The sequence below is a fragment of the Dunckerocampus dactyliophorus genome, chromosome 15 (genome assembly GCF_027744805.1).
Source record: "Dunckerocampus dactyliophorus isolate RoL2022-P2 chromosome 15, RoL_Ddac_1.1, whole genome shotgun sequence".
Classification (NCBI taxonomy): domain Eukaryota; kingdom Metazoa; phylum Chordata; class Actinopteri; order Syngnathiformes; family Syngnathidae; genus Dunckerocampus; species Dunckerocampus dactyliophorus.
The window spans coordinates 22,523,374-22,547,583 of NC_072833.1; the positions used below are offsets into that span (position 1 = coordinate 22,523,374).

The following is a 24,210-nucleotide window of genomic DNA, read 5'->3' on the forward strand; positions in this document are numbered from 1 at the left end:
TCAAACAGTTATAAAAATAATTTAGACGGTCTTGTGTCTACATCATGTTGAAGGTTGTGTCTGTCACGAAGTTGGTTAGGTATTGCAATGGGCACTAGCATTACAACCACTGAACTCTACTACTAGAATGGCCCCGATCACTTGCTGCGCATTGGAGGCCTGAAGCCACCGGAAGTATAGAAGTCGCCATGTTGTTTCACCCAAAACAAGAAAGCCAACAACTAAGAGGAGTTCGAGATGCCGTCTTGTGCTGCTATAATTGCACAAATCGTGATACTCGTGAAAATCGCGACAAGGGACTTACGTTTCACAGGTAGGTAAATGCTTATAAATAATAAAAATAGTTTAAAAATAGATACTTTAAATCTGTAAGCATCTTTTCATCTAAGTAGTTGTAAATGAGCCCTTATTCTCCTTTAGATTTCCACACTGCAATGCTCAACTTCTAAAGCAATGGGTAGTAAATATGCGGAGAGACAGGTGGATTCCTGCAGCCAGATCGCAACTCTGTTCAAGTCATTTCACCGAGGAGAACTCCGACAGGACCGGCCAGACTGTTAGATTACGACAAAATGCAGTTCCCACAATATTTGACTTTCCTGATCATCTTCTAAAGGTATGCTAGTATTTAACTTTGATACTACGTAGATCATTTTCATAGCAAATACCTTGTGAACACTGAAATTGAGTTGTTATGCATTGTAATTTCACACCATAGAGGTAGGGAAAAAAACTTAAACTGGAGGGAAATTTTGAGATTTGGGTCTAGCAAATTTACTCTGTTTCAATTGAATTTTTGTTAATTCGTATTAATTTTTATACCGAAACATCATAAATGTAGTGAATGAAGATACACGTATGTGTATGCGTGTGTGCTTTTTTTTTGGGTGAAGCAAGATGGCCGACCAATGGCTTCATGCGGTCAGCAGGGACGCCCCTTCCAGTAGTATAGAGTTCAGTGATTACAACACGCCCTCTTCCTGCTCAGAGCCTGCAGGCCACACCCCACGTGTGCCGCACACAACGCGAGCTGTGAGTGAGTGACAGCCTTAATGCCTCAACAACAAATTTCATTCAGTGTAACTTGTAATTGATAATGCAAATAATTATGACTATATTCTTATGTTTTCTGAAACCATCATTTTTACATATGCAAGCCGGTGGTGGTTTCCATAGGATAGCACCTTTTATAAGTGTTTCTATAAAACAGCCTAGTTCAATCGTGTGGCTCTGCTGCCCCCTACTGGAGTAGAGTGTGACAAACAGCGTTAGCTTACTTACGGTACATGGAGTCTTGAGTTGTTGATAGCTGCACTTGAAGTGAACAACGTTCACTGGAAAAAAAAAAAAAGATTACTTAATTAGGGATCATTATAATGTGCCTACTTTTAGGCATCAACATCACTCATTTATTATTTAAACACTCACCTTTTCTCAGTAAATCGCATCATTGTGTCCTACGACACAGCTTTGCTTTAAGATATTTTTCACAAAACATGAACATGTTGAAGCACAATAATTCATCCTTCCTTCGCTTAGCATTAGACGTTTTATTTTCCACGACTCACAAACATGAGCGCAAAACTCCTGAGGTACATTAACACATCAAATGTAAACAGGTCAGTGACATTAACAGCATTATTTATATATCGATTATTGACAAACACACCCCAGGTAAATAAATCCACAAAAGGCTGAATCGGGAAAACTGGACCCATATTGTTTGCTGAGGACAACAAACCACCATCAATTATCATCTGCTTATAACAATGTCCCAAAAATGGTCTCATACCACGGGAAGCGTGGCCACAAAGGAGCTGTTCTGCAGCGCAGTCGTCCACCAGCAGCACAGGCAACAACCCCACTGTGACCACCCCCAGGGGACACAGGGGCATACATAAGGAAACTCCACCCCTAAAATTATGAACTGAAGAAGCCTTTTGGATTAAAGATGAAATGATGAGCCCAGTTGCCTCCGATCAACCTTTGCGGATCACCATGACCTGGGTGACTATGAATCTATGGACATACTGTATGACCTGAGGTAAATGAGTCCACATGCATCATCACTGATATACAACCAACACCCTGGTAAGAACAAAGGTTATATACAGTAGTTGCTACTTTTAATTACATTCTTCATTGCTTGTGCAAACTGTCAGTTTTTGTCTTACTTGGCTGCAGCGACATCACAGGTCACGCCACCCGCTTGGTGGTTGTCACATCACGGAGCGTTTAAAGTCTCATCGCTACGAGTACTGCTTGGTCAGTCATGTGATCAGCGCACTGCCACGTGGGCCATGCCCGGGTTGACAAAGGAGAAGTTATGGAACATGGTCTGGTCCACGCTGTTGATGAGTGTCCGGTCAGCGCACGACAGGCGGGGCTTCTCGTTGATGAACTCTTTATCAAAGTTGCTGCAGTCGCTGGGCGATGTCTGCAAGCACAGAGACATTCAGGCTGTGCCCACACAGGAATTTGGAAGGAACACATGTCATTACCACACTCGGGTGGAAAAACCTCCATCCACATAAAGTCTCTTTCCATACTGAGACACATTTGCAAGCTGCCAAGTGCATGCCAAAACAACTGCAAGACCATGTCAGCCACAGCAACAATCGCGGATGAAAGAAAAGGGGACTGAAAGTTACCAAGGTCGGCCTGAAGGGCGGTGCCACCTGCCGTAGCTCCAGTGCGTTCCAGTCGGTGGCGCTGAAGAAGTTGTGCTTCCTGATGTTCCCCTTCACTCCCAGACGCCCCTCAGGCTCTCTGACAAACAGCTGCACAACGAACACACAAGTATTGAGGTCGCACGATATGAAAATAAGGACAAAGTCTGACCTTGACCAGGATATCCTTGGTGTCTTTGGTGAGCCAGCGGGGGTACATGGGGTTGTCCGTGCGTATGGACTGAAAGAGCTCCTCCTCGTCTCGGCCGTGGAAGGGAGACTGACCGATGAGCATCTCGTACAGCAGAACCCCAAACGACCACCAGTCAACTGAGCTGTTGTACTTCTGACCCAGCAGGATCTGACCCCCCCAGCACACAAACATGAATGTTCATACACAAAGGAGCAAGAACCCGTGCACCAATGTTCCTGAAGACACACTCACACACACAGTGAGGCGTTCTAACCCGATAATCTGATTAAGAAACTGTTACAGCTGTGTGTCGTAACCTCGGGGGCGATGTAGTCCGGTGTCCCACAGAAGGTGGATGTCCTCGATTCGTCCTGCATGCTCTCCTTGCACATGCCAAAGTCTGCGATCTTGATATGTCCCTCGGAGTCCAGCAGCACATTGTCCAGCTTCAGATCCCTGCAGAGATGCAGCAGAGAAACATCTTTTCATTTTGTCTCTCTGAGTGCTGATTGATTCCAACCTGTAAATGACGCCTCTGGAGTGGAGGAACTGAAGACCGCAGACGATCTCAGCCGCATAGAAGCTGCAGGAAGAGGAAGACAGAAACACAGACTGTGCGGGACTGCTTCTGGAGGACATTGTGTCCCACGGGGAACGTACGTGGATCTGTGCAGGTCAAACTTGTGGCAGTTCTGGATGTGGAACATGAGATCGCCTCCATTCAGGTACTCCATCACAAAAAACAGGTTCTCCTGGGCACAGAGACGAGAATGTGACTTCAAGGCCAAGGAAAAGAGGGGTCTGAGGGGGAGGGGGGTACCTTCGTCTGGAAGGTGCAGTACAAGTGCGTGAGGAAGGGGTTTTCCCAGGCTAAAGAGAGGACCCTCCTCTCCACCATGGTGCACTCCACATCGTCGTCCATCAGAACCACATCCTTCTTCAAAGCCTTGACAGCAAAAAACTGCCCGCTCTTTTTCAGCTCGGCTAAAAACACCTGCAAAAACACAAACATTGATGTCTTTTTTCGTAGAATACAACTTTTTGGTTTTGGCATCTCACCACCTTGCCAAAGCTGCCCTTTCCGAGCATCTTGTGCAGGATAAAGTCGTCGATGGAAAATTTGGGCTGATCCTTTTTCGGAAAATTGTACAGCGGCTCCTCCTCGTCAACGTGCGGCTTGCTGGTGTCTGCTGGCCCCTCCCAGGAAACACCCTGCAACTCTGCAGGAAGCGTCGTGTTGAAGACAAGCGCTGTGTACCCCCCAACTGGGTCAAAGGGCGTACCTTTGCTAGCAGGCGTCGCTGAAGCAGCTGAATTCACGTCGATTGCACTCAGAGTTCGGATCATTCCCGGCTGGCTGACACCTACTGGACCTTCCCGACCAACAATGTCAGTTTCTCTGGTGCTCTTGGCCTGCTGTTTGCTCTCGATTAAGGCCAGAGCTTCTGCCATCAGCTTCTGGTTGACTCCACACAAGTTGGCCACTTTCTTCTGACACTTGTGGTGGACATTCATGCCACACTCTGCACAGAAACACCCGCAGTTGATGATGAATTTCCACTAAATGGTGGCGTACAGATGCACATGTGTATGCTCTCACCCTCACATTTGAGGCCCTGCTTGGCCAGCCCCCACAGGAGGGTCCCACAGTGTTCACAGAAGGTGGGACTCTTGTAGTTGTACACTTTGAACCTGTGCGGCATGTCAATCTTGAAGCGCTCCTTGTGGATCTGACACACACACACACACACACACACACACACACACACACACAATGTAAGCGAGTGAAGGGTGTACCTGTACTTGCTACAAGCTCATTACCATGGTCTCCTTGCTGTTGATGGCCGACCCCGTGCATTTGGCAATGACTTTGTCGATGCATTTTTTGTGGATGGCTGCGTTGCACTCTACGAACAGGACAGAGGGTGCATTGACAGATGGCTCATGGATCAAACTCTAACGTAAACTGGTGTGACACTCACGTCTGCACTGGTAACCTTGCTTGTTAAGCCCCCTGCAGGCAGACAAACATCACTTATTGATTTTCCCTTGTGTGAGTAAGAAGACGTGAGTGGCGTACCAAACAAACTCTTTGCAGACAGAACAGAAGGTGGGCTGAGGGAAGAAGGTGGCGCTGAACTCGTGACATTTAACCACGTGAATTTTGGCCTGTTTGATGGCGCCGCGTCGCTGGTGGAGAGCGAACAGACCCTCTCGGCCCGGCTCGCCTTCTGCCTGCTCCGCCGCGTCTGCAATGCAGACAATAACATTAAAACCAGTCGTCGTCAATCCCAGCAGAGTAGCACCATTTATTCACGAGTCCAGCAGGAAGTGCCGCACTACAGAAGGTCGCCATGGCACCTGTTCATCTTAGCCGTGATGCTTTGGGTCTATTTATAAAGAACATAAGGCAGCTTTTTGATGTCACTGCTCCAGCAAACTCCTCAGCCTGGTGTTAATATCAGGAAACATGCAAGCAATGAGTTCTATTTTTAGACAGAGAAAACTGAACCTGAAACAAAACAGAACCAATATTGTTATTTACTTTTTTTTTTTTTACTCAAATCTTTTAATCAACCTCATTCCTAATCAAAATGACTAAATATGTCATTATTTTTATTATTTTAACCCTTAAAATGCCCATTTGATTAGATGATGTCACTGTTTTTATTTTGAAAAAATACACATTCAATGAGCTATTTTCCATAATAAAAGTCAGGGGGCTGGGTATTTTTTTCAGGCTTAAATATACATAGGATTAATAATACAATTGAATTAATAAAATGTTGTATTTTTTAATAATTTGAAACCCTCTTGAGGTCCTTGTGGACTTTTTTTTGTCCTTTCAGGTAAATATTTGCTCATCTTTTGCTCATTTTGGTTGTGTTACACCATATGGAATGATTTTCAAATTTCTTCATGGGTCAACCAGACAGTGGGGGAAAATGTATTACCCTTTTTAGAGTGTTATAAAAAAAAAATCTTATTGTAACCCTTTAAATGCCCATTTGATCAGATAATGTCACTATTTTTATTTAGCAAAATATACATTATTTTTTTATATTAAAAATGCTAAGGGGCTGGGAACTTTTCTTTTAAAGATCAGACTTAAATATACACGAGATACATAATGAAATAGATTTTGATGGTATGTTTTGTTTTGGATTTTTTTGCAGTGTCCGTTTCTGAATTTACGACCCCTTGAGGTCCCCACAGGACAAAAAAGCCCCATTGATTCCCAATGTAAGCACTTTTTTTTTTTTTAAATGCACGGTCATTATACAATACACTCATGCATTTTCTCATTTCAGGGTTTCATTTTGGAGACAAATAGTCCAATTTGTCATATTTACTGTTTAGAATTAGATGGGGGTTAATCTTATGACTTTGTTTTTAATTATTAACTATCAATTAAATTATTAATTAAACTATTTAAAAAGTAGCGGAAAATATTCAGTTTCTCTCCCTAGCACCAAATAAGATTGAATTATTTAACAGCTATTTATGAATTCATTTAATTGGATCACTACTTTCACATTCCCATTCAAAATTGTGTGTGTGTGTGTGTGTGTGTGTGTGGTTATAAACTCACCACTTTTCTCCAGATAATATCTGGCCTCCATTAATAGGCGGCCCTGCGGCTTCAAGTCCAACTGAGACAGAAAAACACACGAAATGGCAATTTTGCAGCAAAACTCCACAACAATCAACATAAAAAGCACAATGTTGATATTTGATGTACACTATACTTGTATAAGTGTTAGTATGCAGTTCTTGATCAATTCATCAACCAGGCAGAGGTTGGACATGAGTGACCAGTGTTTCTTCATGTTCTGTTGTTAAACAAGGTGTAAAAACTAGGGATGTCCCGATGTTCAATCTTCAGGATAGGGATCAGCTGCCGACCTGCTGTATTTTGAAGATCGGATAAAATCAGTGTTCGCCACGAGATCAGGCCGTATGACGTTTGTAACTGTGGGCCACACTCCAACATGGCAGGTGCGGTAATGTGCCTCAAAGCTGGTTGCCACTCGACTCCCGCCACCCGCAAGAAGAAGAAAACGCAACACCACCATGCAGACATGTCCGCGGTGTACTGTGGTGAAGTTAGTTTCACGTTGGACGTAGGATATTCAGGTCCGTAGCTACAGCGGTCGTTACCCATCAATGTGCCCTGGACTGCTGTCATGGTGCGGGGTGCTCACACGGGAAGTGCCGCTCAACCGCTGATTGTTTATACTAGAGACCGTCAACAAATTACTATTGTGTTGAAGAGAGTTTGTTAAAAAAAAAAAAGTAATATATTCTAAATCACACCACAAATGGATTTATAACCATATCAAATTACCCTTACCCTAAAAGTATTTTGCATGCCCATTTTTTCCAATTTTATCTTTTATTGGATGGACTTTTATTGGCTCAGGGACAATAATGTTGGTCAAAAGCTTATTAAAAAAAAAAAAAAAGGATCGGTACGGGATCGGATCGGCAAGACTATAAAGAAATCAGATCGGATCAGAAGCCAAAAAATGTGGACCGGGACATCCCTAGTAAAAACATACATACACAGATAATGTGGCACATTTTTTATGACACAAACCAAAAAGTATTAAATCTTTATCTTAGCAAGACATGTTGGACAATTGTATGCTGCCAACTTTGTGCGAACACTTTGGGGAAGATTTTTTTTTGTTCCCAGTGCACAAAGCAAGGTCCATAAAGGCATGCTTGGAGTTTGCTGTTGGAGAAGCTGGCCTCAACCCCATAGAAGTGTGTATCATGGATGTTTTTTCCGTCAAATTAGTAGCTGTGAGCTGTGAGTAAGCGCGAACAGGTGGCGCGGTTGCTCTAAATGGACGTGTAATGTGCGCCCAAAGCATTTTTTTCTTGCGCAAGCAAACACGCACCCACATCTCCAGCTTGCCGCTTTCCTTCTTGCAGCGTGTCGCCAGCGAGTCCAACACGACGGTGGCCTCAGACTTGAGCTCGGCCGTGCGGTCCTTCACCATGACGTGCATGATGCGCCCGCGGTGCACGTGCGCGTCGAACGTGGTGCTCCAAGGGGGGTACATGGTGGGCTTCTTCTGCTTGTACACCTGACCCTTTTCTGGAGGGGGGGAAAAGCACAGCAGTTTTAAAAACATTAATATAATTGTCCATTTTGTTCGATGCTGAGGTCAAGTCCTTGCTTGTTTGAAAAAACACAACGAATCTTCCACTGGCGAGGAGCGGGCAGATCTATTTAACATAGATAAACATCACAGGTTGCCAACGCGCCGTCTAAACCTTTGACCTTCTGCCCGATAGATCCGTGTGATTATCGGCTCTCATTGACATCTGCTCATTTTTCTGCGCGCAATAACATCGCACAGATCCACTTGCATAACGGCCACATGCCTCCACAATAAAACCCGCTAAGCTTTTGACTCCCAAAGTGCCGCGTGTGCCTGAGAGCCAACGCGTCTGCTGTCGACGTGACATGTCTTTTTAGAGTAGTCACTTCCTGTGTTTTTCTGTGAAAAGGCCTCAAAACGAGAGACTTTGAAAGATGTCAACACACTTCTTGGTTGCTTTTGTTGCAGCCTCGGTGTAACACCAGAGGACTAAAATGTATTTATAAAGTGGTTTATAAAGTGGTTTATAAACAGATTCTCAGTTTGACTGTACGCTATAAAGTTTTTCCGTTAACACACTTTACACACACACACACACACACACAAAAGGGGAAACTGACTTGACGACATGAGAAACGTGAAGCATCAACGATTTAATCACTTAGTTCTGAATCTTTTTTTTTTTTTTTTTGGTACACTTACTGGGATTTTTATTAGGTAAACCATTATCACGATCTCATAGACAAATTCTGCCTGTACGAAGATATTAACCCTCATTTTTCTGCATGAATCAGTGCAAACTATGAGCACGATAATAAAAATGTGAAATGAATGCCTCTCTGACAGTGCCAGCCAAAAAGGTAGCAATAAAAACATCATATTTGTCATATTTAAATGTTTTTTCCTATTTATTTTTTAAAATTAAATTACAGATTTGTTTAATAATTTAATAATGTAATAATTATTTTTTAAACATTATTATTTATTTATTTAATACTGTATATGTATTTTTTTGTGAAATACTTCCCATTTAAAACTTTCAGTTTTCAAATGAATAACACAACTGCTACTACTACTAATAATACCAAATGGTACATATGATAGCAACTAATCAGGTGCGGTAACAACTGCCCACCTGTGTCGACGGCCTCCTTCATGTAGACGGCACAGTAGGGGCTAAGGACCTCCTCGTGGTACGCCAGGCCCGGGTCCATCTCAAAGTTGGAGAATCCAATGCGCAGAAAGGGCGACATGTTGCTAATAGCAGCACTGGAGGAGATGTGAGGGCTTCAAGCACCTTTCCTTTGCAAGAGACGGGCTGTGTCGGCGGGGGTAGTGGTGGTGGGGTGGGGGACCTGCGAGAGGAAGATGAGAAAGGAGATGTGACATCAGCGGTGACGCTGTGCCAGCACAACAGCTTCCCTCGCCGATGCCGAGTCAACAGCAGGGCGAGCGTGGAGGGATCTCCTCTTAAGTCTGACGCGTCTGTGAGAGCAAGAAGAAGCAGAAGCGGCAGGAGAACCTTCAAAACACCTGTCCACGTGTAAAACAAACCGCTCTTTGTGCTATCGACATAGTGACGCTACAAGGGCGACGGCTTTCACTTTGTGGCAGTGGATGTGATATTTGAGGCCTGTGTGTGTGTCCGCGTGAGGTGGCTATTATTAGAGCTGAAATCCTAAACGTAGATCTGTAACATTCACATGGGCATATGTATATGACTCACTTCCTCTTAGCAGCTAACAGCTTCTGGGAAGACATTCAACCAGTGTGTGCTCTAGCTCTTCCACACCAAACTCATCCAAGCATGCCTTTGTGCACTGGGAACAGAACAGGTCCTTCCGCAAAGTTGGAAGCATATGTAACAGATCCCAGCTTTATAGTGCAGCTGTGCAACACGCACTCCCCGACACCTTAAGAGCTGCGCCGGACTGTGGGTTGACAGCACGGGGCTTTCGGCTCACTGGCTCGCGCTGTTAAAAAGACGGCGGTATTGTTTTCCAGTAGCGGGTAAATCTAATTTCAAATATTACAACACAATGTTACTGACAGTGAAATGTAGCATGTTATTATGCACCGATATCTAGTTTCAGTGGCCATTGTTCACTACTACTACACAGGAAACTAAATAGCTAGTCAAATCACTCTCAGGAAAAGACTGCCCACTAGCGCTTTGGTAGAGATGTGTCCAGGTGTGTCCAGAGAGCTCAGCCCTCAACCTAAATCTCATGAAACTTCTCTTCAAAAAATCCAAAGTCTCTAACTAATTACTAGGGGTGTCACGAGACGAGACGATGCACGAGATTGGATTTTAACATTTACTTTAATAAAATTACGATGTAAAAATATGACTGGACAAACACGCTTTTTCATTTAACTGAGTCACATGTCTATTTACGTCTGTCCCGCTGTCCTTTGATATTTATAGTTTTAAATATATATAATAAAAAACAACATTGTACATATATTTAAAGACAAATCTTTGTGTTTTTATTATGGCTGTCAAAAATAATGCGTTAATGGCGGTAACTCATTTATTTAATTAATTACGTTTACAAAATTTGTAATTAATGCACAGCAAACACCCCTCTCTGTTATGATGGCAGACAGTCCGTCTTCATAAGCACAGTGGAGCATCCTCCCGTAGTCACACAGAGTCTGACGCTGTTTTAGAACTTTATTCTGACAATTCCAACGCCATATACAGGATGTATCTCCAACTCACACCCGTCTCTAGTCCGTTCAATCTTTCTCATTCTCACAAGAACGCGAGACGCATTCAGGGACACTCCGAACATCACAAAAAGGGCTTTATAATCCGCGTGTGTGTGTATAAATAAACAGGAAGGTACAGAAAAACATGACTTGGATATTATTTTCACTCACTTTGTAACCCTTAAGGAGTTTAATGAGTTTGAAGTGCCGCTACACGGAAGCTCACGGCTGCTAGCGGCAGCGCGTCTGCCCGCTATGACAGTCCTCAAAGCAGCACATTTTGGAGCTTCACTGTGTTCTGGCTCGCAGGAAGGGACATCCCAGAGGATCTATATGTTTCTCCTAAAAGACGGTGCGTGTAGGACGGGTGGTCAAAGCACCGCTATGGTGAGGGTGGGTAGCGGGAATGTAAAAAAACAACAAAAAACACGGAAATAGGGACCGTCGCGTCGAAATGTGCGGCAGGAAATACACTGCTAATAGCGGAGAAGGCAGTACTGTAGAAGATCCTGCTGTAAATGATGATGATGGCTGTGTTTGCGTGAGAGATGAGGACGAGTATCACAAGTGGATTAGACATTTTGATGAGCTTGTTGGGTATCGTGGAGACGGATCTGACCATTTCTCAGCCTGGTGACGTCATGATATGCAAATTAGATGAGTGAATTTACTCCCGTCACAAACTTTGGGTCATACTGATGATTTTTTGCTAGTTTACAGTACGCCTTTATCTCTAACCATTTTAAAGCTACAACCGTTTGAAATAGTAACATCAAAACTGAATATTTCCTTGGAAAAACTCTGGCGCCTAAAGGGTTAATTCAGATGTACAATTTGCTACATTTCAGTATGCTGGAAATTACACTGAAAAAATGTAATTTACGTTAAATTACGTGATGTCTTTGAACACAACCCCTCATTGCTCACAATAACACTGCTTAAAGTGTCATTCGAATGTTCTACTACTATTAAAAAGACTAGTGTTCGACAAATACATTTGTAGACTTGTGGCTTGTGGTATCTTTTAGCTTGACTGACATATTCAGTTCATTTGGCACTGTTAATACATACAAATATACAATATATAATCCTGTTCTGTCATTTGTCTTTCTCTTCCTTAAATACAGTAAAAATGGGCATATTTCACACATAGTTGCTAATGGTGATTAATCATGATTAATTAATTTTAAAAACTTTGATTAATCTGATCAAAAAATGTAATCATTTGACAGCCCTAGTTTTTATTTGCTATTAGTATCAACATTCTAGCTTTTTGTAGTTACATTATACCTTTATATGTCTTTTTCCACTTTTGCTGGGTTTTAAAAAATGTTATTTCTGCAAAGAGCTACATTCCAAAGATGGCCCCCGGTGCCACACTTTGGATATCCGTGCTTGTTTCACCGGGAAGGCAAGTTGCTGCGAGGTGACGGAGAACAGCCGTGCATTGCACAGCGGTACGGCGGTGAAGCTCACTCCGGCACGCCTGTTTGCCGGATACTTCACCTTTGTTGATGGCTTGTATTTAATTACCGAATAAACACATGATGCAAGCAACACTTAAATGGGCATTTAAATGGACATCTTTTCTGATATGTTGCAGACCAAACCACAAACTGTGCTTGCAGCCCACAGTTTGTTTTTTAAATTGGCTTGCGGCACATTGTAGAAATAAAATTAAACCAAAAAACCCAGCAAAAATAGAGCAAAAAGTAAAGAGAAGAAGCTGAAAGTTACTAAATTGATTTAAAGTTACTGAATTATTACGGACCGTACTGTTCTAAATAAACCAACGTTGTCCTTGAATTGTATCGGCAACCACAAATCTTGATAGGAATAGAATTGTTATTAAACAAATCGTTGCACCCCCTAGTGGTAAACCTTCCCAGGCCAACCAAAATGAGCCCAAAAGCCCAGCGACGACTCATCCAAGAGGTCACAAAAGATCCCACAACAACATCCAAAGAACTGCAGGCCTCACTTGCCTCAGTTAAGGTCAGAGTTCATGACTCCACCATAAGAAAGACGCTGGGCAAAAACCACTGCTGAACAAAAAGAACATTAATGCTCGTCTCAATTTTGGAACTTTTTGGAAGGTGTGTCCCATTACATCTGGCGTAAAAGTAACGCCTCTTTTCAGAAAACATCATAACAGCAGTAAAATATGGTGGTAGTAGTGTGATGGTCTGGGGCTGTTTTGCTGTTTCAGAGCCTGGAAGACTTGCTGTGATAAATGGAACCATGAATTCTGCTGTCTAGCAAAAAGTCCTGAAGGAGAATGTCACAGTTTGCACTCTGTCTGTGCCCTTTGCACTTCCCTGTCTTCTCCTGGGTGTGTCCTCTGTTGCAGGAGCCCGGTCACCGGCTGGAGGCGGGACTACTGGGCGCACCTGCCCCTGATGATCTCCAGCCTCATTTAAGCTGAGGGATTACACCTGGGAGACGCTGGATTATTCTCTATGGTTTGTGTCACATCTACGGACTAGTCTGCTCTGACCTCTCTTCCATTACACCCTTGTTGCAGCAAGGGGAACTCTCCTTTCCCTCCTGAGGACCCATCCGTTCCCGGCGTCTCCCAGGGTGTGCGCCCCGTGCTCCCGGCTCTCCAGCTGGAAACCCCAGGTCTCCTCCAAGTCAGGTTTTCATGGTGCATTTATGTTCAGCCTTTTGCCACGCACCATCGCCCTCTGTTTAGTTAAAAGACATTATTAAAGACATTCTTACCTGCACACCTGTCTCCGGCCTCTGCATCTGGGGTCCCACGCCTACCACGCGTAACAGAATAATCCAGCCAGTAATGGACCCCGCGGAGGTGGACCCGAGCAGGCTTGCTCTCCGCAATTTGGCACAGCGCCTGAAGGCGCAGGAGGATCAGTTCGAAGCCCTGGGCCACGGCCTCAAGGGCATGGCGGAGCGCCAGGACGCACGCTTTGAGGTCCTGGAATCTCAGCTCCAAACCCTCCTTGCAGCGCTACAACTTCGATCCCCATCCGCTGAGCCCCCGTCCCCGGGGGGCTCTGCGCCAGACCAAACGGCACCTCTCCCCCGAGAGGACAGCACCGCGGCAGCCTGCCCACAGCTGTCTCGACCAGAAAGCTTCTCCGGAGAGTCGGGTGATGTGCGGGCGTTCCTCACGAAGTGCGAACTACACTTCGAACTTCAATCCGCGGCCTTCCGCACGGAACGAGCCCGGGTGGCCTTCGCCATCTCTCACCTGACCGGCAAGGCGGGGACGTGGGCCACGGCGGAATGGAACCGTCACTCGGAGGTCTGCTCCTCCTACCCCGCCTTTGCCAAGGCGTTGGAGCAAATATTCCAACGGACCCCGCCGGGACGTGAGGCCGCGCGCACGCTGCTGAGGCTGCGCCAGGGGCCACGCAGCGTCTCCGACTATGCCATCGAGTTCCGCGCCCTCTCGGCGGAGACAGACTGGAGTCCGTCGGCGCAACTGGATGTATTCCTCGTGGGGCTAGCGGACCGCATTCGGGACCACATGATCCCTCTGGCAACTCCGGACACACTCGATGACCTCATCGCGCTCGCCGTACTCATTGAAAAGAGGCTACAGGAGCGTGAGCTGGACCGGAGCCTACACCGAGGGCGTGTCCCCAGCAGCCTCGGCGATCGTCGTTACGCCGGCCGCCCGCTGCCGTTCTTGGAGTCACCCCCGACGCTGGCCATCGATGAACCTATGCAACTGGGAGGAAGTCGTCTCACGCCGGCAGAGAGGAGGCGTCGCACCCAACTGCACCTGTGTATATACTGCGGCAGTGCAGACCACACCATCAGCCGCTGTCCCATCCGCCCTGACAGCCAACGCTCACAAGCTTCCCGACGCCCCATCGGTGCTGGTTCGCCAGAGAGAGCTGCCTCGCCGGGCCGAGCGGCATCTGACCCCGCCCCCAGCCGCCTGCAGCTAACAGGTACACTCTCCTGGGCCGACAGGGAAATAGACCTGAAAACATTTGTTGACTCTGGAGCTGACGATTGCTTTATTGACGAGTCACTAGTAAAACGCCTTGCCATACCGGTTGTCAAGTTATCTAACCCCAAGATAGTTCGTTCATTGGATGGGCGCCCTCTGGCGTATGTCACGCACCAGACACACTCACTCTCTCTCCGCGTCTCCGGCAATCACCATGAGGTCATGAAATTTTTTGTTATTCCTTCACGTTCCGCTCCCGTTGTCTTAGGGCTCACTTGGCTCCATACACATAATCCTCACGTTGACTGGGTCAAATCGTCAATTATAAACTGGAGCGTGTTTTGCCATTCGCATTGCCTTAGGTCGGCGTGCCCTCGCCCCTCCCTCACACGCGACACCAAGCATGAGGAAATAGACCTTTCCCTGGTTCCCTCCGCTTATCACGACCTCCGAGAGGTTTTCAGTAAAGACAGGGCGCGCTCCCTTCCGCCACATCGCCCCTACGATTGTTGTATTGAGCTCCTTCCAGGCGCAGCGCTCCCCACCTCGCGCTTGTACAATATCTCTCGACCGGAGAGAGAGGCGCTCGAGGAATATATCTCTTCCTCCCTCGCTTCGGGACTCATCCGCCCATCATCCTCTCCGGTAGCAGCAGGTTTCTTTTTTATAGAGAAAAAGGACAAATCTTTACGCCCCTGTATAGATTATAGGGCCCTTAACGACATAACTGTTAAAAATAAATATCCTCTGCCATTGCTAGACTCCGCCTTTAATACACTCCATGCAGCCAATATCTTCTCTAAACTGGATCTCCGGAGTGCCTACCACCTGGTCCGCATGCGTGAGGGTGATGAATGGAAGACTGCTTTTAACACCCCCCTCGGGCATTTCGAGTACTTGGTCATGCCTTTCGGGCTCACTAACGCCCCCGCAGTCTTTCAGAGTTTCCTTAACGACATCCTTCGCGACATGCTGGGGCGCTTTGTGTTCGTGTACCTCGATGACATACTCATTTTCTCCCGCACGCTAGAGGAGCACGTCCAGCAAGTCCGGCTGGTTCTTCAAAGGCTCCAAGAGAATAGGTTATTTGTTAAAGCGGAGAAATGCTCCTTTCATACCACCTCTACTCCTTTTCTTGGGTTTATAGTGGAAAAAGGGCAACTGAAGGCCGACCCTGCCAAGATTCAGGCTGTGGTCGAGTGGCCCGTTCCTACATCAAGAAAGCTCCTTCAGAGGTTCCTGGGGTTTGCTAACTTCTACCGCCGCTTTATCCGGGATTTTAGTAGAGTAGCGGAACCTCTAACCAAGCTCACATCTACCAAGGTGCCGTTTACGTGGACGCATGATGCCGACTCCTCTTTTTCCAAATTAAAATCATTATTTACCAGCGCTCCAGTACTGATTCACCCTGACCCTGCATCTCAATTCTTTGTCGAGGTGGATGCGTCTGACACAGGTGTAGGAGCGGTGCTTTCTCAGCGCTCCACTGACCGGAAGCTGCACCCCTGTGCCTTCTTCTCACGCCGCCTGACTCCAGCAGAACGCAATTATGATATTGGCAACAGGGAACTATTGGCCGTGGTACTGGCGTTGCAGGAATGGAGGCACTGGCTGGAGGGCTCCGAACTCCCCTTCGTGGTTCTCACCGATCACCGGAACCTGGCGTACCTCAGAACAGCCCAGAGGCTCAACCCGAGACAGGCACGGTGGGCACTCTTCTTCACAAGGTTCAATTTTTCTCTGACTTTTCGCCCAGGGTCCCAAAATGGCAAGCCGGACGCCCTTTCCCGGCGGAATTCCCCGCCGACGGAGGACACCCACCGAGAGACTATCATCCCCCAAAACCGGATCTTGGGCGCCCTCCAGTGGGACATTGAGAAGCGGGTGGCAGACGCTCTCAAAGACAGCCCCCCGCCCAAGGACTGTCCGGCTGGCCGCTTGTTTGTCGCCCCGAGTCTTCGCTCGGACGTCCTCTGTTGGGCACATGGTTCCAAGATGGCCTGTCACCCGGGGATCTCACGCACAGTATTTCTGCTAACTCAGCGATTCTGGTGGCCATCGCTACGAGCGGATGTCAGGAAGTTCGTAACGGCTTGCTCCGTCTGTGCCCGAAACAAGTCGTCCCATCAGGCGCCCGCTGGATTGCTGCGACCGCTTCCCATTCCTTCCCGGCCGTGGTCACACGTCTCATTGGACTTCGTCACGGGACTCCCCCCTTCCAATGGCAACACAGTCATCCTCACCGTGGTAGACCGGTTTTCGAAGATGGCTCACTTCATCTCCCTTCCTAAACTGCCCTCTGCGCTCGAGACGGCGGACCTCCTGGTGTCCCAAGTCTTCCGGTTACACGGCATCCCGTTGGACGTGGTCTCGGACAGGGGGCCTCAATTCACTTCGGCTGTCTGGAAAGCATTTTGCAAGGCCCTGGGAGCATCCCCCAGCCTGTCATCGGGCTACCACCCACAGACGAATGGCCAGACGGAGCGGGCCAACCAGGACCTGGAGGCCGCCATCCGCTGCGTATGTCACCAACAGCCCGCCTCATGGTCAATGAACTTACCTTGGATCGAATACGCCCACAATACCCTCACCTGCTCTGCTACGGGTATGTCCCCTTTCCATGCCGCATACGGGTACCAACCCCCAGCCTTCCCATCTCTGGAGTCGGAGTTGGCCGTGCCCTCCGTGTCAGCACATTTGCGCCGTGCCCGCCGGGCCTGGCGAAATACCCGGGCGGCGCTTTCCAATACGGCCGAGCGGAACCAACGGCTGGCCAACCGCCACCGCTCGGTCGCCCCCCATTATGAACCCGGACAAAGGGTGTGGCTGTCGTCCCGTGACCTCCCGCTACACACCACCTCTAAGAAGCTTCAACCCCGGTTCATTGGACCATATCCCATCGAGCGAGTCATTAATCCCTCATCCGTTCGATTACGGCTTCCAGACTCTCTTCGTATACACCCCACATTTCATGTCTCCCTCCTCAAGCCGGTCACCTCCTGCGCTCTGAGCCCTCCAGAGGTGCCTCCTCCTCCTCCCAGGCTAGTGGATGGTCACCCGGCATTCACAGTCAAGGCCATCTTAGACGTGAGAAGAAGGGGCAGGGGTTACCAGTTCCTGGTGGATTGGGAGGGGTACGGCCCTGAGGACCGCTCCTGGGTCTCGCGGTCGCTCATACTCGACCCCACACTCCTGTCCGACTTTTATGATCGCTTCCCTGAGAAGCCAGGTAGGCCGCCAGGGGGCGTCCATTAAGGGGGGGGGTACTGTCACAGTTTGCACTCTGTCTGTGCCCTTTGCACTTCCCTGTCTTCTCCTGGGTGTGTCCTCTGTTGCAGGAGCCCGGTCACCGGCTGGAGGCGGGACTACTGGGCGCACCTGCCCCTGATGATCTCCAGCCTCATTTAAGCTGAGGGATTACACCTGGGAGACGCTGGATTATTCTCTATGGTTTGTGTCACATCTACGGACTAGTCTGCTCTGACCTCTCTTCCATTACACCCTTGTTGCAGCAAGGGGAACTCTCCTTTCCCTCCTGAGGACCCATCCGTTCCCGGCGTCTCCCAGGGTGTGCGCCCCGTGCTCCCGGCTCTCCAGCTGGAAACCCCAGGTCTCCTCCAAGTCAGGTTTTCATGGTGCATTTATGTTCAGCCTTTTGCCACGCACCATCGCCCTCTGTTTAGTTAAAAGACATTATTAAAGACATTCTTACCTGCACACCTGTCTCCGGCCTCTGCATCTGGGGTCCCACGCCTACCACGCGTAACAGAGAATGTCCTGTTGGTGACCTCAAGCTGAAACTAACTTGGGTTCTGCAGCAGGACAATGATCCAAAACACACCAGCAAGACTTTGGCATGGCCTAGTCACAGTCCTGACCTGAATCCTATTGAGATGCTGTGGCATGGCCTTAAAAAGGCGCTTCATGCTGGAAAAGCCTGCAATGCGGCTGAATGACAACAATTCTGCAAAGATGAGTGGGCCAAAATTCCTCCACAGCGCTGTAAGAGACTCATTGCAAGTTACAACAAATGCTTGATTGCAGTTGTTGCTGCTAACCAGTTATTAGCTTTAGGGGGCAATCACTTTTTTCACACAGGGACATGTAGGTTTGGTTTTCTTTTCTCCCTTACAAGTGTCATTTAAAAACTGCACTTTTTCACACCACTGTATCTCAATAATTCATTTTTACAATGTCAAGGGCCCATAAAAAGAAACAGCCAAAAATGGCCCCCAGGCTACACGTTGGACATCCCTGGTCTCCATGATGAATACTTGCTTTGATGGTTTATACGCTGTAGTTGTATAGTGCCGTCAACGTTTGCTTCCTGCAATAAGAGTTACATGGGGGTCATGGTGAAAAGTAAAAACACAGACGAGGAAGCTTGTTAATGAGCCAGGAAGTCATCCGCCTCCTCCGTTCATCAATTTTCCTAAACATCTCTATGTCTTTGGTGTGTGTAATGTAAAAAAAAAAAAAGTCATGCAGAGCAGTGGGCCAACTTCCTGTCGTGTACTCATAAAAGCAGTTATCACACTTCCCTTCCTACTCGCCGTGGTTTAGTTTCCTCTTGAAGCGTGGTGTGGGCGGGGCCGCTGCATACATGGCGACTTGACACTTGTAGGGTTTTTTTTTTTGCTCGTTATGTCCTGTTAGCAACAGATATTGCTTAGTGGGATTAAAGCCGCTTTGCCTCCTTTCTACGCAGTTGGCGGTAAAGTGGCTAACACGGGGCTCGTTGTTTCAATCAGCCTCTCATGCGCTGATACTTTCAGGTCAGCTCTCCATGGACAGGAAGGTCAACAGCCCCAGTGACCTTTCCTGAAGCTTTCATGGCGAGGGTGGAGTCCATGAAAGCAACTCAGCTGTTTGAAGTGGAGAGGAAGTGAGGAGGCATTGACAGGAGCCCCTGACAGTGACTAAAAGGACGCACACTCAACAGTGTCCCTGAAGTGGTCACTGTCTGCAACGATGAAACCTTTACAGTCTCGTTTCCCGCACAGAGATGACTTTTACGACAGCTACGTGACCTTCTAGTAAGAATACACGTGACCAACACATTTTCCACTGCATCTGCATTAACACTTATCGTCCTCAACACAAATATACTGTATACATCTGTGTAACACATTCATATGCATCAATAATGTGTGTCTGATTCACTAACATAACTATAATATAGTCATATAACTACAACTAATAACTGTTGATTCAAACCAGCACACTCTTACAAAAATATATATTTGTTAAAATGAAGACAAAATCTGTCAAAAACTGTAAGATGACAAACCTGACCTGTGAAAGGCAAAGCGAGGATGTGTAGGGTCTCAGCAGTCACTCAAGTGCACACGCAAACGCGCACAGAGCCTTGTGTGGCCGATGGTGCGTTCAAGGACATGGGAATAGCCACAATCAGCAACATGAAACGCAGGCAAACCTGCAAAACACTTTCACTAGTTTTTTGTACAGGAGGAGGAGCCTAATTTTGGATTGGTTTGAACCTGCCAAACAATGTTTGTTTCACACGGCATTTTCGCCCCAAAGATGTGATTTTGTCAAATCTGAGGGGCCTTGAATGCAACTGGCTTTAATCCACCAGGAAACAACAGAAATACTACATTTGTGGTGGCTTCAGTTGCTGCTTTCAAGATGCTACCTAGGATCTTTATTTATTTTATGCTAACAATGCTAACACTTTGTTCTTTACCGGAAAATAAAAGTAAATCGTTTATTTATTTATTTTTGTTGCACAAATAAGACAAATGTCAGTCATTTATAGTTTGGACCACCAGGAGGCGCTAGTGTTTGTATAATGTATAATTTTGTAACAAAGAACAAGTAGTCAAGCGTTCGAGAAGATTAAGACGTTTTCCTGCTTAAAAACATGTACTCTATTTAGTTATTTTATTTTTTCGCCTCACATGACAAATTTTTATTGAATCATTTTATATTTAATCTATATCCACTAAATTGTGCTGTCATGTCAACATTTTTACTCAAGTAATTATTTTTCTCATTTATACTTAATATCCGTACTTAACTTATTTTATGTTTGTCATGAATTTTATTTTTTTTATTTACACTTCTTATATTTGTATTTATTAACATTTTTACTCCGTATGTCTTTATTGATTCATTTATCCTGAATAGCTGTTCTTATTCTAACTCATTTTAAATTTATCATTAATTGTAATTGTAAACTCTCATTAGTTGCAACTTTATATTTATCAATTCTTATTCTGACTTATTTTATATTTATCATTAATTGTTATTTCATATTCATCATTATTTAGTCTTATTTTATTTACTTTTATTACGTTTCTATTGGATTTTTATCATGAATCTAGGCATCTATACTCCGTTATCTATTTTTGTTGATTCTTAATATTTTTATTAATTCTAACTTATTTCATAGTTATAATTAAATCTATTTTTATTTTATTACATTTTTTGTTAGATTTTTATCGTTAACATTTTTATTCAAGGATGTATTTATTTATCCTTAATAGCTTTACTAATTCTAACGTATTTTATATTTATCATTAATTCAATTCATTCTTATTTATTTACATTTTTACCCCACTATCTATTTATTAATTTATATTTACAGTGATTCTGTTTATTTTTATTTAATTAACGCTTACTTTATCTTTATTTTAACATATTGAATTCTTTGTTTTCCTTTAACATTGCTGGGTTGTTTTTTTTACTCATATGAGCTTATTATTATTATATTTTTTCCACACCTTTTCCTTCATGTGTCATCTATGCTACACATTGTCTAGTCTTTTCTCTGTCATCAGGAAACGGTGACATGTAAACACAGGAGGTGAACCAAGTGTGTACTTTGGTCTCATAATATGTTTCTTTTCTCCTGTAATGCATGCTGTCCTTGCTTGCGATGAATTGGCCTTACATATGAGCTGTCATATGTAATGTAACTCCATATAAGGTCACGCTTCCTGCTCAGAGTAGAGGATTACAGTGAGAGGAGGGCACATCATTGGAAAATCTTTTGCAGGGGGCTTTCTAGCACTTTTTTTTTTTACATGCATCACCATGGAAACCAGCCCAGCAGCCTACCAGCTGCTGCGATAAAGCCCCCCTACCTCTCTGCTATCCTCCACTACACTTCCACTCTGTATGCATACCAGCACATGGATTATATTTACAGTATAGAGAAGCTTGTTGGTGTACATGAAACACTTGAAATCCAAGAGGAAACACCTTTGTTGGGGGGTTACACACTGGGGCAAGGGGGGGTTGCATGTGCACATATGCTCACAAATAGAGCATGATAATTACACAGTCTTGCGTTAAACATCAGGCCAGGCGGCGTGCAATGCAACTGCTCATGTTTATATTTCAAGTCAATGATATAAACATGAATTCACCTTATTGCGGTTCTAGTTTTTTACTCTGACCCGAAATGCGGTCTGTAAAATATTACATACACAGGACAGTTCAGTGCAATCAATTGTGCATGTGCAGGCGTACCTAATGTGGTGGCTCCTTGGTGGAAAAAGTTGCTGCAACACTGACATGGAAAAAGTGACAATGGGGGAAGATGGGGAGTTTCACCTTCTCTTATGCACATTTTCACACCCCTGTTTTGCCAATGCAACATTTATCGGTGTAAGAAAAGAGTCTTGAATAAATATTTCTCATCCATGGCTCTTAAAATAAACATAATACATTTTTCCTCCTCCGTGGTGACCCTCTGCCTCCCACTTTCCTCCCCTCACACTCACCCACACATGCAGCCTCCATGAGGCTCCAGGCGCCTGCAGGAGGACGCTGGTAGATCCTCTCTGGTGTAGCACTGGAGTCAGAAAGACAAGAAGACCACCACATTATTAAAGATGAAATGTCACATTTAGGGTGACCCTATTTTAATCACCGAAAAACAGGACACTCGGCCGGCAATGCGATACTCAAATGTTACACAAAGATGCCTTATAATTTCAATACATTTAAAGTATTCCTCCTCTGTATGGATAGAAAATTGGAAGAAAAAATATACGATCTACAACCAAAGAGACAAATTCTAAAGGAAGAACATTCAAAAAATGATTGCAAAAACAGAACGACACGGGAACCTGAGGTCAAATGCTCGCTATGTTTTGGAATGAAAACAATAAGTTGGCCACACAGTCTGGAAGATCTGGGTTCGAATCTCCGCTGGGCATTTCTGTGTGGAGTTTGCATGTTCTCCCCGTGTGTGCGTGGGTTTTCTCCGGGTACTCCGGTTTCCTCCCACATTCCACAAACATGCATGTTAGGTTAATTGGTGACTCTAAATTGTCCATAGGTATGAATGTGAGTGTGAATGGTTGTTTGTCTATATGTGCCCTGCCATTGGCTGGCGACCAGTCCAGGGTGTACCCCGCCTCTTGCCCAAAGTCAGCTGGGATAGGCACACCCCCGCGACCCTAGTGAAATGATGGCTGGGTCCCTGTAAAGTCCCGTGAGCCCAGTTCAGGTCGAATTTTGGTGATGAGGAACGTAGTTCCGGTTATTTGCTCTGGCTATTTAAGTAAGAGTTTGGCTTCTCAAAACAATATGCGTTGAAGAGTAATACATATGCATCATGATGAAGATGGCTGCAACGCTCGCATCTTTATCCGCTGTGGAACACCGAAGTAAACAAGCCACCTTCATCACACACAACGCAACGAAGAGAAAGTAACACCAAGTGATTTAGGTGTGATTTTTTTCGTGATGAAAATGTGTAACTCTTTTGAATGCACATTGCTTTGAGAAGCCAAACTTTACTTAAGTGGTCTCAGCAACTAACCGGAACTATGTTCCTCATGACCGAAATCCAACCAGAACTGGGCTCACGGGACCACGTGGGGGTAAGTCACCATTGATGCGCTACACTGCTGATGGGGGATGTCATACAACTTCATTTTTTAAAAATCCGAACCATCCCTGTAACTGTGCAGTATGGTTTGCTTTTTCTTTGGCTTTTTGCACCTTTTTGGCAACTCGAAAAGCCGGCAGCGTGCCAGGATTGCGTCATTTTCACTACAGTGCCCTAATGCCTGTCAATTTTACGACCGAAAGAAAACCATGATATTTTTATCACACTTAAAAAAAAAAAAAAAAGACAGGACGTTTGCAGTCTACAGGAACAGCTAGTACTTACTTAGCTCGCCAGTCTTATTTAGCTTCTCTCATAAACTCGTCTGTCCCATCACCAAATTCAATTTTATAAGGAATTTACAGAGAATATACGGTTATATAAGGCTGAAGAAGCCCACTTTAATCTCCTATTTGCTGTGTAATGATCGCTAGATAGCAACCGGCTACACGGTCAAACAATGAAATAACTATTTACCGTTTGTGGCGGCTTCCGTCAGCGTTCAGCTCCTATTGATATAATCCATTTACTAAACAAAACTGTTTATCCAGCAAACCGGCTGACACTAATGAGGACTTGCTGCTCAGATTCTAACGAGCTACATAGCTAATTTGCTATTTGTTGACGTTCAAGTGAATCATCTGCCAATAAAAATGAAACCGAAAAATGCTCCCTTGGAACAAAACTTTTCTCTTTTGGAGACCACAAGAGGTGAAGTCGTGGAGGTC

General features: G+C 45.5%; 1 protein-coding gene and 1 long non-coding RNA gene across 4 annotated transcripts; one reads left to right on the forward strand and one right to left on the reverse strand.

Annotated features, from left to right (window-relative positions):
• The first annotated feature begins 4 nt into the window (after positions 1 to 4).
• LOC129194895 (uncharacterized) lies at positions 5 to 8,837 on the forward strand. Of its 2 annotated transcripts, none has more exons than XR_008573826.1 (3): positions 5 to 313; positions 421 to 616; positions 6,039 to 8,837. It is a non-coding gene; the product is annotated as an uncharacterized LOC129194895 (long non-coding RNA). The 2 variants fall into 2 exon arrangements; XR_008573827.1 differs by lacking the exon at positions 6,039 to 8,837 and adding an exon at positions 894 to 961.
• Positions 1,535 to 24,206, reverse strand: prkcq (protein kinase C, theta). 2 transcript variants are annotated; one of them, XM_054800401.1, is made up of 18 exons: positions 23,960 to 24,206; positions 22,368 to 22,438; positions 9,112 to 9,331; positions 7,770 to 7,969; positions 6,455 to 6,515; positions 4,943 to 5,111; positions 4,845 to 4,876; positions 4,684 to 4,769; positions 4,463 to 4,592; positions 4,146 to 4,385; positions 3,925 to 4,082; positions 3,683 to 3,856; positions 3,523 to 3,614; positions 3,383 to 3,445; positions 3,180 to 3,318; positions 2,842 to 3,030; positions 2,652 to 2,780; positions 1,535 to 2,437 (listed from the first exon to the last, which is right to left on the reverse strand). In XM_054800401.1, exons 3-18 carry the CDS (start codon positions 9,227 to 9,229, stop codon positions 2,279 to 2,281), a joined length of 2,139 nt encoding a protein of 712 aa, XP_054656376.1. In that variant the 5' UTR covers positions 9,230 to 9,331; positions 22,368 to 22,438; positions 23,960 to 24,206; the 3' UTR covers positions 1,535 to 2,278. The 2 variants fall into 2 exon arrangements, with proteins under 2 accessions (XP_054656376.1, XP_054656377.1); XM_054800402.1 differs by lacking the exons at positions 22,368 to 22,438; positions 23,960 to 24,206 and adding an exon at positions 19,912 to 19,960.
• Between the last annotated feature and the right edge of the window lie 4 nt (positions 24,207 to 24,210).

Excerpts from the sequence above, each read along its gene's own strand:
- prkcq (XM_054800401.1), bottom strand. The coding sequence starts at position 9,229 with ATGTCGCCCTTTCTGCGCATTGGATTCTCCAACTTTGAGATGGACCCG. Across the intron at positions 3,615-3,682 it reads ACTGCACCTTCCAGACGAAG|GAGAACCTGTTTTTTGTGAT; the intron begins GTACCCCCCTCC and ends CTCTGTGCCCAG. Across the intron at positions 3,031-3,179 it reads CGGACTACATCGCCCCCGAG|ATCCTGCTGGGTCAGAAGTA; the intron begins GTTACGACACAC and ends TGGGGGGGTCAG.